Source organism: Leishmania major, chromosome 13 (genome assembly GCF_000002725.2).
Source record: "Leishmania major strain Friedlin complete genome, chromosome 13".
NCBI lineage: Eukaryota > Euglenozoa > Kinetoplastea > Trypanosomatida > Trypanosomatidae > Leishmania > Leishmania major.
The window spans coordinates 185,001-198,501 of record NC_007254.2 but is presented as its reverse complement, the minus strand read 5'-3'; the positions used below and the strand labels follow the sequence as shown (position 1 = coordinate 198,501).

The window sequence follows — 13,501 nt, the reverse complement described above, 5'->3', positions numbered from 1 at the left end:
GTGGAGGCACACATAGACGGCAGCGCACGCGCCCACAGGTATCCGTCCCCAGCGCGCGGATAGGTGCGCCGCCAACGTCTCGTTCCCTTTTCTGCGTTGTGTATGTGTGTCTGTTTCAGCCGCAGCTGTGGCTCGGCGAATGCCAAGTGGCAAGCGAGCCGCAGACACCCGCGGTAACACAAGGAGAGAGACACACACACACACAGTACGCGCGTGCCCTCGCGTATAGCATCCTCGAGTGCGTGTGTGCGTCACATATGCGGTGTTCCCATACCACCACCACCCTCGAAAAAAAAAAAGAAAAACCAATGCGGGAAGGGAAGAGAGAAGAGGGCGAGCGGTAGAGACTGCATGCGTGTTCGAGTGTTACGCTCCCAAGCTCACCCGCCCCTCGCACACCTGCTGATGTATGATATATATATATATATATATAGATATAGATATATATATATATACCAAGCGCCATTAGAAGCAATACAACGACCAGGAGAGGACACCAGCTAACTCATCAGCGGCGCTTCCCTTTCTCGGCGGCAGTGCCGTGCATTGTTGTGCGCATGTGCGGACCACCTCCTCACATCGAGGCATCCACCAAGCACTTGACCATCACAACATGCGGCATATGTAAGTCCATGCACGCACGCCCGTCCTTCGGTGTGTAGCCGGCCTTGGTGTAAAAATCCTTGGAGCTCAGCTGCGCGTATGTAAGGGCCCAGCGGACGTGGAAAGCGTCCCGGGCGATCTTCTCGGCGGCTCTCATCAAAGTCCGACCGACGTCGAAGCAGCGAGCGCTCTTGACAACGCACACGCGCTCGATCTTGGCAACCACCTCCGTAAGCTTTCCTGCCCCCGACGCCTTCGAGACCCGACGCAGCCGCAGCGTGCCAACGGGGATGAGGGTCGCAGGGCGGTAGCTCGGCTTGTGCATTGACACCTGGGCAGATGGCTTGCTGCTGCTTCCAGTGCGCGGCTCGTTGCCCGGCGCAACGATGTTTTGCTCGCGGCGCTGGAACCGCAGCCCTGACCCCTCCATCCCGATACTCTTCAACAGCCGCGCCTGCACCATCAGCTCCTTCATCTCCTCCATAAAGAGCTTGTAGTTTAAGTAAGCCACAACGTGCAGCGAGACCGGCTCGAAGTCGTCGCACTCTTCTGGGGCGGCAAAGGACGGCTCCTCGCAGAACACCTTCACCCGTGTGCGCACCGAGTCGGCGAAGACGGGCTTCACCTCGCCCACCACGGAGCGGAGCACCGTGTACTTGGTGAAGAGTTCCTTCGCGTCCGACCTATTCGCGAGCAGCTTCTGCACCTCATCCAGCTTTGCCCACAGCGCCTCATCAGCGGCGTCCCGCATCGCGGGGCACGAGCCATCCACGCTGGCATTCGCAGTGGAGGCCATGTTCGTGGCGACTTGCCCAATATCACAAACACATACAGATATATATATATCGAGACATATATGTATGTGTGTGTGTGTGTGTGTGCGAACGTGTGCAGGTGAGCACTAAAACCCTGGTGGTCAGAAGGGGGATGGAGAGTGCATGATAGAGAGCACGAGGTCGTGATGGCCGACACAATAAACACGCAAGACAGGCGGAAGGAACAGCGGGGGAGGGCAAGGGACACCGATACGGAGAGCCAAAGAGGGAAGGAGATGAAGTACTGCCAAAGACCGGGTCCGCAGCAGCAGTAGCCTCCGCTGATCATGGACGGCACACATACACGCCTTGGTAGACCAGTCTGTATACACGAGGGAGGAGGAGGGAAGGGGGCGGCAGATGCCACACATACAAGAGCACATGTCACCATCGCAATGCTGTTCCCGCTTTCGCCAGTTGTCGTTGAACAAAGCGAGAGGTTCGTGTCGAGCGGCGTACAAGAAGAGTCTCTGGCACACATACACACCCAACCTCACTCCGCACCGTCTCCCTCCCCTCCCCCCTTCACGACCTGCCCCGCTCGCACTTAGAACGACGGCAAAGAATACAACACCGTGGAGCGTGCACCATCATGCGCGGATGTGCGGACATGGAAGACGCTGCAGCTGTGCGTGCTCAGCTGATGGTATGTAGAGGTGGTGGACGCCAGGTGATGAAGGAGAGGTGCGACGCTGCATTACGTACTCGCAAAGCGCAGGCGACTCCCCGGCAGCCGCAGGACGTGCAGCCGCACACGCACACGCACATCTAAGTATCTGTCGGAAGGCACGCCAGGGAGACAAGAGCACAGAAGGCAGCGGATTGCGCGTGCCAGTGCGGCACTCGTAGGCACGTACGACAAAAAAAAAGAAGAGGAAGTGCCACGCGCGTGCGACGGCACCGCCGCCTTCCTCTTCGTACCCCAGACCTCATGTGTGTTGCGTGCGCCTGCCCCCTCGCTCCGTCTCTGTGCAGAGCTGCTGCCGCTGTCTTTGGCTCGTCGCCTAGACAGACATGCGGGCCAGCTCCTTTCTGATCAAGGTGATGCGTCGCTGCAGCTGCGCCATGCCAACCACGTCTAGCTGCACTTGCGCGTACTTCTTCTCCGCCTTGCGACGGGCGAGATGCTGAAACACGTCCTTCCAGGTAGACCCGTCCCCGCTGCAGCGGTAGTAGTGGTACACCACACTGCAGAAGACGCCCGTGTAGGCGAGGAAGTACGTGGTTGGCTCCACCAAGTTCCAGTCAAACACAAAAAAGATCCAGTTGAAGTACACGACGAGCTGCGCAGCGAAAAACGAGAAGGTGCCGTACTTGAGCAGCGGCAGATACACGCCGTAGACGAACTTGTCGACCCTCGCTTTGCATGCCGTGAAGGGGGCGAGGGTGCCCTCGGCCTCGGCGAGGAGGACTAGCAGTTCGCGAACCGTGTGATCCGCAATGAGCGTGATGGGGGCCTCGCGAGCACTTCCCCGAGAAGACGCCGTCGCCAACACCGGAGAAGATGGTGAGGGCGCCGGTGGTGCTGCTTCTGTCGCGGCCGCCTCCAGCGTCACCTCAGACAGGCGAAGTGCCTTCGCAATGAGCTGCTCGAACGCAGCAACGTTCGTCACGGCGTACGACGGCGTTGCCGTGAAGTGGGCAACCCTAGTAGACCCATCACCTGCGTCCACGCCACGGCTGCAGCTCCCGTCGTGCCCCACCTCGTCGGCGGCTGAAAGCGACGCATAGGATGTGTGAAGAACAACGGCCGAGGGCGTCACGGAAAATGACGAGGCTGCGCCGGATGTGGGGATGGGCTTGAGGACGTGGGTGAGAGGAGCACCCGGAGAGGTCAGTTTTGCCTTCGCTGAAGCATCAGCAGCCGTGGTGCTGTGGCACCGCAGGGCGGAGGGCATTCTCGGCAGTCGGAATAGGAGGTGACGCCGTGCGCAGCGCGTGGCTGCGCGGCCGCACATGAGGCACATCATTGTGCTGAAGCAGCAAAAAAAGGGAGGCAGTCGCGCACAAACCGCGGTTCGTGGTGTGCACGATATATTTGACTGAGACTGTCTGTGCGCACACACGTGTGTGTGTGTGTGTGTGTGTGTGTGTGTGTGTGTGATGAAAGCGACTTGGCGGTGGGGACAAGGTGCGAGCGAAGAGGAGATAGAGTCGCGTCGTGTCAGTGAACATCACAGCCCTTGGCAGTCAGGAAAAGGCATGCGTCCGTCGACGTGGTCGGTGCAGCCTCCCCTGCTGCTGTTCGCCTGAGTCGGTGTGTCTGTCTGGAAGAAGGACACTGGATGCATGTTGCCCCTCTTTCCAGTGGGTCCATGACCTCGTATTCGCACGAGGAAGAAACACCGAAAAAAAAAACAGAGAGACAGACTCGATCACGGGCAGTGAGAGGCACAGCGACGGAGGATACTTGGTCCCCTCCCCCACTCCTCCGACGCACAGCCACACGCCCCTTACACAAACTGCTCGGCTGGCGCTGCTCCTGTTGGTGCTCACAGTTCGACGCTCTGCTGTTGCGATCATTTTTTTTTCTCTTGGCCTTCTCTGATGATCATGGTCTCGTCCTAGGCACGCGCACATCGCGTACAGAAGACCAGTCACAGGTGGGGCAAACGCCACCGCCGTGGTCGCCTCAGCTGCCGCCGTTCTGGCGAGCGTGCCAGGACAAAAAAAAGGGGGCATCGCTGCACAGACACGGCACACACGCACACACACACACGTCACAGGTGAGCGAACACTTCATCCAGCCGCGTCGCGGACGCCAGACCGGCAATCACTACACCAAGGCCAAGTCCCATCTGCGCGCGAAACAGAGCGCCGCCGCTGTTCCACGTGAGCAGCATGCCAAAAACGCCGTAGGCGCCGCAGCGACCTGCCGAGCGCATCCAGCGGTCTTCTTCCGGCGAGGTGCGCAGCGTTCCTATCCGACTCACGACAGCGTCCACCTGCGGCTTCGTAAAATACGCTCTCGAAAGCGACAAAACCCCGGAAGGCGAGGGGCACGGCGTATTGGCACCGCCAGAAGGTTGACTGAGCCTCTCGTCCGCTGAAGTGGGGACTGCCGCACCGGTCGCGACAGGAGCCTCGTAGCCGCGGTACCGAGCAGGATCATGCACGACGGAGTGCAGCTGTGTCCAGAGATACCCCTGCGGCACTAGCAGAGTCTCCCACGCAATGCTGTCCTCTCCGAGTCCCATCCGCGCGAGCTCTGCCTGCACCGGGTCTTCGCACAGCTGCAGCCACGCCAGTGCCTTGGAGGCAAACGACTGTTCCGCTTTCAACCGTTCCTTCACCGCGCGGTGGCGTTGACTGTACTGCTCTGCAGCCATCACAGCAGCCGCCTTTTCCCGCGCCGCGGTGGCCTCCAGAGCCGCCGGCGTCAGACCCTGCACGCACTCGGCAGCGCCGCAAATAACGCCGCCGATGATTCCGAGTGGCGTGCTGTAGCCGGCGCTTGGGTAGAAGTAATGGTGTAACTTGGTTAGCGAGCGGTCGGCAAAGGAGAGGCGGGGGCGGTGGTAAAGATAAAAGTACACCGCGGATGCCGCGTAGCCAAGTGGCACCGTGTAACGCATACCAGCGACCGCGTTGTACTCGCACAGGGCGAGGCCAGGGTATTCAGTGGCGCGGATGCATGTCGCATATCCAGGGTAGTCACGGAGGTCAATGACTAACGAGATGAAGTGCAACAAGTCCATGGTGACGATGGCGGGTGACGCGATATAGCCCGTTTATCGTCAGCACGCACATACGCATGCACATACCAGCGATCGCGGGCCAGGCGGGCACTGGCTACCACGGAGCTGCGGCTGCGTATGGATATTGAGGAGGGAGGGGGCAGCGCGAAGCGCAGCCAATCGTGAGAGTGTGTAGTGAAAAGCGAAGGCAGGCGGGGTAGAGACGAGCGTGAGGAGAGGCTGGAGCAAGTACGCCTGATAATGAGCACGCCCAAATCAAGGCGCAGGCAGCAGGCTGGTGTGCAGGCTTGCTTGAGCGAACGCACAAGACGCACAGGAACACGCGTACGTGTGCGTGTGCGTGTGTGTGTGTATTGGTTCGCTAGCATCAGGCATGCTTGTATGCGCACGGAAGAACGCACACGTGGCAGCGGAGGGAGGGGAAGGGGGAGGGGAAGGGGGGCGTTTCGCCGGGTCTCGTGCCTTGGCGCCGCGTTCAGAGATGCGCTGTTCCTTTGATGTGGTAGGCGGTGGACGCTTGGAGGGAATGGACAGGCAGGGACGTCGCGTCCCTCTACAGGGAAGTAGGGGCCCACTCTGTGTGTGTGTGTGTGTGTGTGTGTGTGTGTGTAGGTGGAGGTGTGTGTGTGTGTGTGTGGGGGGGGGGGGGGGGGTCGACCTTGAGTGTCTGTGGACGAAACACGAGAGGCTCCTGCCGGACACACACACACAAACGCATACTCGCGAGCATACGATGCACACCCTTACACAGTTACACGCCTACGTGCCGGAAATTAAAACACGCGCACGAAGAGAGAAGGCACAAATCATTACCTTGTACAGGAGAAGCAAGACACGCACACGCAGAGCAAGAGATGACGACGACAACGACGATGATATCCAACCGCGCACACGCACACACAGGCATAGATCAAGAAGAGAGGGAAAGAAGCAACTGAGTCGCACACACTCGTTACGGCGCATACACACGCACACACACGCACATCCGCGGCGTGAAAACCTTCCTCAGCACCCTCGTCGCTGATGATTCTTTGCCTTCCAACCACCTCCCCCACTTTTGTCCCCGTTTTTTTCAACTCTGCAGGAAGGCCCTCTCCTGTTCCGTCGGCACACGGGCATCCGGGTCGGCGGCAGCTGTCGAGGCAAAGGACGCGATCACCTGCGCCACAGCGTCGTCCCGGCTCTCCTCCAGCGCCATCAAAGCACGTGCGCGGATGGCGTGGGTGTACGCGAGGAGGAGTCGCACACGGTGCAGCAGCTGCTCTGTCTGCGCCACAGTGTCGCACAGCAAGCGAGAGCAGTCGACAGTGCTGCACGGCGTCACCGCCGCTGTAGAGGCAGCTATATCGTTGTCGCCCTCAGAGGTGAAGAGAGTTGGCAGCCCGGCGGATGAAAGCAGTGAGGAGGCCGCATTGGCCGACCCTGACAACACATTCGCCCCGCCTGTCGACGCGACGGCGCGGTCGGTGGATGTGGTGACAAAGCCAGAGAAACGCCATTGCATGTACAGCAGCAACAGCTTGCCTTTGGAGCTGAGGGACGCGGCGATGTGGGCGAGGGAGTCTGAGGCAATGAAGGCGGACTCGCGCGCATATGACGCGGTCTTGCTGGGCGCACTCACACCGATCCCGCCACCGCGCGCCGCGCCCGAACGGTTGTTTACCGCGCCGCCAGCCCTGTTCGATGGCGGCGTAGGGGTGGCAGTGGCGGAGAGGGCGGACGGTCCCCAGCGCCAGGCGTGGTAGAGTCGTGCTGCGTGGTGCACGGCTGTTAGGTCGGCTTGGAGGTTCATCAGAAACATTGCCCAGTGAGTCATGGCCACACCAACCGCTGACGGAGCCCGCGTAGCGGCCGCGTCACCTCTGCTGGGGGTGGCGCCTACCTTGTGCTTCCCTGCCGCGCGCGCCGTCTTGGCATCCACCTTGGAGGTATCACTGCCGCGGCCGTGGCCGCCACTCACGAGCAGATGAGCCTCCGCGTCTGACAAAAACGCGAAAAGCAGCCGCAGCGCCGTCAACGACCAGCGCAGCGCGCCTGGCAGACGGTGCAGTCGGAAGTCGCTGTTAGCAAAGGCCGCGGGGCCGCTCGTGCCTTCCTCGCCCTGGCTCCGGCACTCTTGCTGCCGCAACCCTTCACGAACGCGCGACGTATTGGAAAGCTCGAGTGTGGCCGACTTGCTCATGTGACCGACCTTCGCGAGCACCATCGACTGCTCCTGCGTGGACTCGTAGCCAAGCACCTCCAATGGGCCCTGCCCCCGCACCCCGTCCGAAGCGCCGTCGCCGCACCTGCCAACAGCCGGCGCGCGCGGTGACATGAGAGCGTTGTGTACGCAGCCAGCAATGAAGATGTTGTTCATTCCCTCCGCGTGCGTCAACTCGTGCAGAACGGCCTGCACACACTCCGCCCAGCATACAGCTTGCAGAACGCGCGCCGTCATGAGCCGCGTGAGCAGTACAGGCGTTGATCCGGCCGCACTCGAGTCGGTCGTGCTGTCTGCGATGGGGGCGCGTAGCAGCAGCCCACCCTTCACAGCCTTGACGCTGTCAGCTGCCACGTCGGCAGCGGGGCCAGTAGGTGTTGCGTGCTGCTCCGTGGCATGATGGCTGGCGCCTGCATCACGCGGCTGTGACCGGATGCTCTGCAGACGCGCCCAAAGCGAAGCCACCTCCGCATAGCGCTCCGTCAGGTTGCGCAGCTCCACCTCCGCCATCGAGCACACGCCCGGTAGAGAGGTGAGGGGGTGGTCAAGCAACGTGTCATCGACGGCGGCGGAGCTGCTCTGCGCGCCTCGCGTGGCCGCCACCTTCTCTGCCGAGAGAGTTGTCTCTAGCGGCAGCACCATAGATGGAGAGGACGGCGACAGGGACACATCCTGGATGCGCGACGGTCGCGTGTGCGCCGGAACCGTGTCGGCGCTGCCATCCGGGTCGTCAACGCTACCGGTCCCTGCCAGACCTGCCATCGAGTGGACCATTTCAAGAGTGATCCCCAGTGCGTTGCGGTCGCCGCGGCGACCCTGCGCGAGGCGCACCACCTCGTCCATCGCCTTCACGAGAATATCGGTAGATCGGCGCACACACTTCGGTTTGTGGTACTGCCCGTGGCTGAGCTTGGCGAACAAAGCCGCGGCACTCCTGTACTGCGGTGAAGGCTGGGAAGGCTGGTGCGCCTGGAGTGGCTGACGGTGCTGTAGCGGAAAGCTCGGTGGCGACTTCTCCGACTCAACTGTCATGCTGCCCGTAGACTCGGCGTCCATCGCCGAAGCGAGCGCTTGCTGTCCCAGGGCCGCTACATGGGCTTGGAGACGCACAAAGGCGGCGGAGAGGGCTGTGTTGCGCTCGGTTAGACGCTCCGTCAGGAGCTGCAGCGCGTTCAACTGCTGCGCATGCAGCGTCCGCTCCCGCTGCAATGCCGAGGCGAGCTGTACCGCCCATGGTGGAACCGCGGCATCCCCTGCCCCGGAGTCAGAAGCGGAAACGCCGCTCTGCCGGGGAGAGTAACCATAAGGCAAACTGTTCCCCTCCACAAGATGAGCGCCAGGGTAGTGGTGCCCGCTTCCGGCGGCCACTCGCAGCGCCGCCGCGTCGCCGCCGACCACTCCGCTGCCAAGCGCGTCACCTCGCCAGCCTTTCCTGCTGCTGCCGGGCACAAGAGGCGACGTGACCACCGCCGATGACGACATACGCAGCTCTCGCGGTGACGACGCCGCTGGAAGACTCAGCGCCACTGCGCCGCTCTCGTTGCCACCGCTGCCAGCCTCTCTGCTGTGCAGCAGCTCGTGCTGCTTTGCCAGTGCTGCGGTGTACAGCTGCTGCAGCTGCTCGATGGACGTGGCAATCGTCTTTCCCTCGGCGGTGGCGTAGTCGCGACCGATGCGGTCTGCCACAGCGCTCGGCAGCACGGGAAGGTTCGTGATCGAGCCCTGCTCCAGGAGCCACTGCTGTCGCCCGCGCAACACCCGGCTGAAGTCAGCTAGAGTTGCCTCGGCGGAGCGCTGCTGAACAAGAGACTGCCTCACCTCATCCGTGGTCTTGACAAGGTGCTTCAGAGCGTTCTTGATGTCCTGGGCGTCCGGCGCGATCGCCTCCACCAGCGAGGATCGATCCGCCTCCACCGCCAACTTGCGGTCGGTGCGGTAGTCCGGCGACGTCTTCACCACAGCCCCTCGGTGCAGCGTGGCTCTGTCTACCGCGGCAACGGTGGCAGCGCTGTGCGTGACGTTGCTTACCGCCGGTGGTGTCGTCGTAGCTGTTATGGCACTGCTACCACCCATCTGATCTGGGGCCTGCGTAGTAGGCTGCACAAGGGGTGAGGGAGTGCCGACAGTCGTCGTCATCGCTGCCCCCCGAGGCACCCACTCGGTCCGCTGCGGGGGTGCACCGCCAGGCGCCGTCGCGTGCGTCAACGCGACTGTGCCGTCGTAGACAAACACGGCCATCATGCAGCCCTTCTTCGGGTCGTCCTGCGCCGCCACCGCGAAGCGGGTGCGGGGAACAATGTGAAGGCCGAGGGGGAGGGCACCGGCAAACTTGCTGTACGCCAACACGGAGGGCTCTCTTGGGTTCGTCACGTCCAGCACCATCAGCCGCCCCTCCCCGTTTGGCGACTCCTGGCCAGCAATGATAGCGTTGTTGCCTTTAAAGAGGATGGCGCTGAAGGTGTACGGGAGCGTGCGCTCCACATCGAGGGTACTCGTGTTCATGAGGGCGCTGCCGCGGGCGAGGCCCACCCACACGAAGCCGGAGTTGCGGTGGTACTCGATGACCGAAGCGTCCAGCTTCATGCGGATGCGGTTCTCCTGCCCTTTGGGAACGTTCACGTTCTCTCCGCTCGGCTCGAACACACGCACGCAGGCGTCTCCGGCCACCGCGAACACTTTGTCCGTCGACTCAGCGTATGTCGCGTCGGTTAGAATGGCGGCGATGTTGCGCCGCTTCAGCACCACCCGCCGCTGCGGATCCCAGACGTGCACGCCCTTCTCTCGTCCAGCCGTCCAAACCTTGTTGCACGCCTCCCAGTACCAGATCTTGTTGATTGTCTGGTTGTGCGCGTTGTGGATGAGTTGGTACTCCAAGTTCGACATGTTCACCACCGCCACGTGGCCGCGGCTCAGGCCGCACCACAAGTAGTTGGAGAAGCTCACCCCTTGCTTGTCGTGGCCCTGCGGGTTGCCGCTGGTCATCGCGTCGTCGCCGTAGCCGTCATCACCGTCGCTGTTCCAGTGATTTCCCATGTCATCCTCGCCACCAAAGCCACTGGCGAGACTGCGACCCAGAAGGACACCGTTACTGCCAGCGCGCTGCTTCACAGACTTGCGGACGCCAGAGCTGCCCCGACCGCCTTTCTTCCGCTTCCCGGCCTTTGCAGCCTTCGGCGTCGTGCCCCCCGCGCGAGGTGACGTCGAGGCGGACTTAAAGGTAGTCGCCTGCTCCTCAGCGATCCTCACTACCGCCATGCAGTGCACCTGATCAATGTCTTTCACGGACTTCGAGTGCGTCAGCTCGCGTCCGCTGAGGCGCAACGCCGCGAGCGGATCGTCGCCGACAGCGGTCCAGACTACCGGTTCGACCGGGTCCACGGCCATCGCCCGGATGTTGCTCGGCACCGTTGCTCGGTAGACCACTCCAGGGACGGCCTCGTTCGAGTTCATGCGCGAGTACTGCGGGGCTGCGCCGCCGCCTAGCACGTCTGCGTTGCTGCCGCCTATGCTTGCGTTGGCGCCTGCCCCGTTGCTCCGGCGCGGGGCACTCATGCCGCTGTTCATATGCGCACTATGGCCCACAGACGAACGCTGCAGTGGCGTAGGCAAAGGCGGCGGCGGCGGACTGCTGCCTGGAACGCCGCCAGCCACGGCGCTCGCGTGCATGGGAGAGGACGAAGTGGCTGCTGCTGCTCCGCCCGACAGCAGCGCCAAGGACGGGGACAAAGAGAGGCCGCCTCGCACTCGGTCACCTCCTGCGGTGTTGGATGCTGCGCCTCTCCCGTTGGAGTGCGCTGCTCCGCCGGAGGGTGATGCACCGGCTGTAGTGGATGCATACGGCGTCGGTGACCCCACCTGCGCGACCATCGCCGCGCGAGGTTTCGATGTCGTCTTCTTTGTGAGCGATGCCGACACGGCAGCGGCGGCGGCGGCCCCTGGCGATTGCCCACCAGCGTTCGCGTTCGATGCCGCGGTAGTGCTGCCATGGTCCACAAAAGTGTTGTCATCGTCCTCCAGCATATCCTGTGAGGGGCTGATGTACATCAAGGACGGGGCAACTTCGCCCGATGATGTCCCATCGTTGCCTGCCTCTGCGAAAGCAGCGGTGTTTGGGTGGTGTTGACCGCTGCTACTCGGCAGCCCCGCTGAACCGCTCCGCTGCTCACCTGTCGACGTCTGGTTCACATTCGCCTTTGCGCGCACCTGCTCCTCTTGCGAGGGGAGGTAGGGGTAAGAGGGGCCGAGCGCCCATCCGCCTCCGCTCTTCCCGTCGATGAGGCGTAGACCTGGCACCTGCTGCGTGTCGCCACCGTGAACCGATGAGCCTGTGGGTGGGACACTACCCGAGCTGCACTCCGCCGCCGCGGAGGTGACGTCGCTGTCCGAGTCTGGTGCCTGCCGTCTTTGTTCGAGGCTGTACATTGTATGCCTGTTTCTCTCTTGGTTTCTATGGGTGTGTGGGCGCCGCGTTCACGCGCGTCACGCACACACGCTCACGATCCCCTTCCGTTGGCGAGTATATGTGCGTGTGCGTGTGTTGTGAGGGAAGGAGGTAAAGAAACCAAGAGAACGAAGGACAGAGAGGCAACAACTGAAAAAGGGAGGAGGGCACGTGCGCGCAATACACGCACACTCAGAGAGAGAGAGAGGAAGGGACCAGCAGCAAAGCAAAACGAGGGAAGGCAACCAAGTGGAAGATAGAAAACGGAGGAGGGGGAGGGGGAGAACAAACCGAAAAAAAAAAGATATGGTTGAAAACACGGTACCGAAGGCTCTGTCGAACGCGCTCACACGCACGCATGCAAAAGCAGACACGCCACCGACACACACTACACGGGCAAACTAACAGTAACGATGGTAAAAACAACAACAACACAAAACACAAAAAACAAAGCGCACAAACACGTACAGCAGCAATCAAACAAAAAAAAGTTGTGTCGCGTTTCTGGTGTCTGTGCCGCTGGAATATCCTGGGGTGTGTGTGTGTGTGGGGGGGGGGGGGGAGGGGGTCTGTACGTGGTGGGTCTCTGTCCTTCCCCTTTCTCTTATTTTCCGCTTTGTGGGATAGCTAAAATCGCCACCTACATGCGCGAATGCATATATATATATATATACGTGTCTGTGCACACACACACACACACAGAGCGAGAGAGACGTACGCACACTAGGCCACACGCCGCGTGCTGCGGGTATGGAGAAGGAAGTAGGGCGGCAGAGATGAGTGTGTGTGTGTGTGTTTGGGGGGAGGAGGAGAACGGACGGTGGGGTAGAGATCGAAATCGCTTCCGATCTTGCTGCTCTGCCTCACCACCAGCTGGTGGCACGAGAACCCCAGAGCAGCGAACAAAACAGAAAGCCAAGCAATGAAGACGAAGCCGGCGCGCAACACAAAAATAAGCGATGGAGCAGATGTTACGCAGAGGCAACGCGTTTGTGTGCAAACGCACGCACGAAGGGCGGAGCAAGGAGGGGGAGGAGGGGGGAGGAGAGAGGTCGTGGCGCACACGAGAGGAGCCGCCTCACGTCACGTTACGTCACGTCACGTCACTCACACGCGTGTATGTCGCAATCGTGCAAGGTTTCCTACCTCCTACCCGTTCACGGAAATGCTGGCGAGGTGTACGATGTGCAGTGGAGCCGTGGGCTTACAACGGAGAAGATCCGCAGAGACAGACAGACAGACAAACGCGGCTTTCATATGTGGCATGCATAAGTGAGGCAGGGCGTCCATCAAGGATGGTCGGAAAGACAAGCAACGGGGGATGGTGAGGAGAGTGAGTGCGCGGAGGGCACGTCCAAGGGAGATGGAGAGAGCGCACGGACGGCGAAGAGCCATGCTCGTCATACTCACGCACGCCCACATCGGCGTGCCATGGAGAACAGGCGGGAAGGAAAAACTACGAGCGTTTCTCCCACGCGCGAGGGAGGGGGAGGAGGATAAGGAGTGGCGTTGCGCCTCCCTCACCCCCAGAAGTCAAGCACAGCAACAGCAGTAGAAGCAGTCAACATCCACAGAAACACGCAGCATGCCACGTGCCACGTGCGTAGGGGCAACACATGCCCCTGTGTCGGTCTGCGCGTAGCATGTTCAAGGTCGAACATGGGGGGAGGAAGGGATGCGGGGGACAAGGAGTGCCGTGTGCGTATCTGCCGGAGCTCACGCACATCCTCCCCCATCCCCC

General features: G+C 61.5%; 4 protein-coding genes across 4 annotated transcripts; all 4 read right to left on the bottom strand.

Annotated features, from left to right (window-relative positions):
* Positions 1-574: 574 nt before the first annotated feature.
* Positions 575-1,399, bottom strand: LMJF_13_0610 (actyltransferase-like protein; the record flags this gene model as incomplete). The annotated part of the gene is made up of 1 exon (XM_001681753.1): positions 575-1,399. The coding sequence occupies one exon, from the start codon at positions 1,397-1,399 to the stop codon at positions 575-577; it is 825 nt and encodes a 274-aa protein (XP_001681805.1).
* A 1,023-nt stretch (positions 1,400-2,422) lies between these two features.
* On the bottom strand, positions 2,423-3,316 carry LMJF_13_0600 (conserved hypothetical protein; the record flags this gene model as incomplete). The annotated part of the gene is made up of 1 exon (XM_001681752.1): positions 2,423-3,316. The coding sequence occupies one exon, from the start codon at positions 3,314-3,316 to the stop codon at positions 2,423-2,425; it is 894 nt and encodes a 297-aa protein (XP_001681804.1).
* An 822-nt stretch (positions 3,317-4,138) lies between these two features.
* On the bottom strand, positions 4,139-5,116 carry LMJF_13_0590 (conserved hypothetical protein; the record flags this gene model as incomplete). Its single annotated transcript, XM_001681751.1, has 1 exon — positions 4,139-5,116. The coding sequence occupies one exon, from the start codon at positions 5,114-5,116 to the stop codon at positions 4,139-4,141; it is 978 nt and encodes a 325-aa protein (XP_001681803.1).
* A 1,072-nt stretch (positions 5,117-6,188) lies between these two features.
* Positions 6,189-10,883, bottom strand: LMJF_13_0580 (conserved hypothetical protein; the record flags this gene model as incomplete). The annotated part of the gene is made up of 1 exon (XM_001681750.1): positions 6,189-10,883. The coding sequence occupies one exon, from the start codon at positions 10,881-10,883 to the stop codon at positions 6,189-6,191; it is 4,695 nt and encodes a 1,564-aa protein (XP_001681802.1).
* Between the last annotated feature and the right edge of the window lie 2,618 nt (positions 10,884-13,501).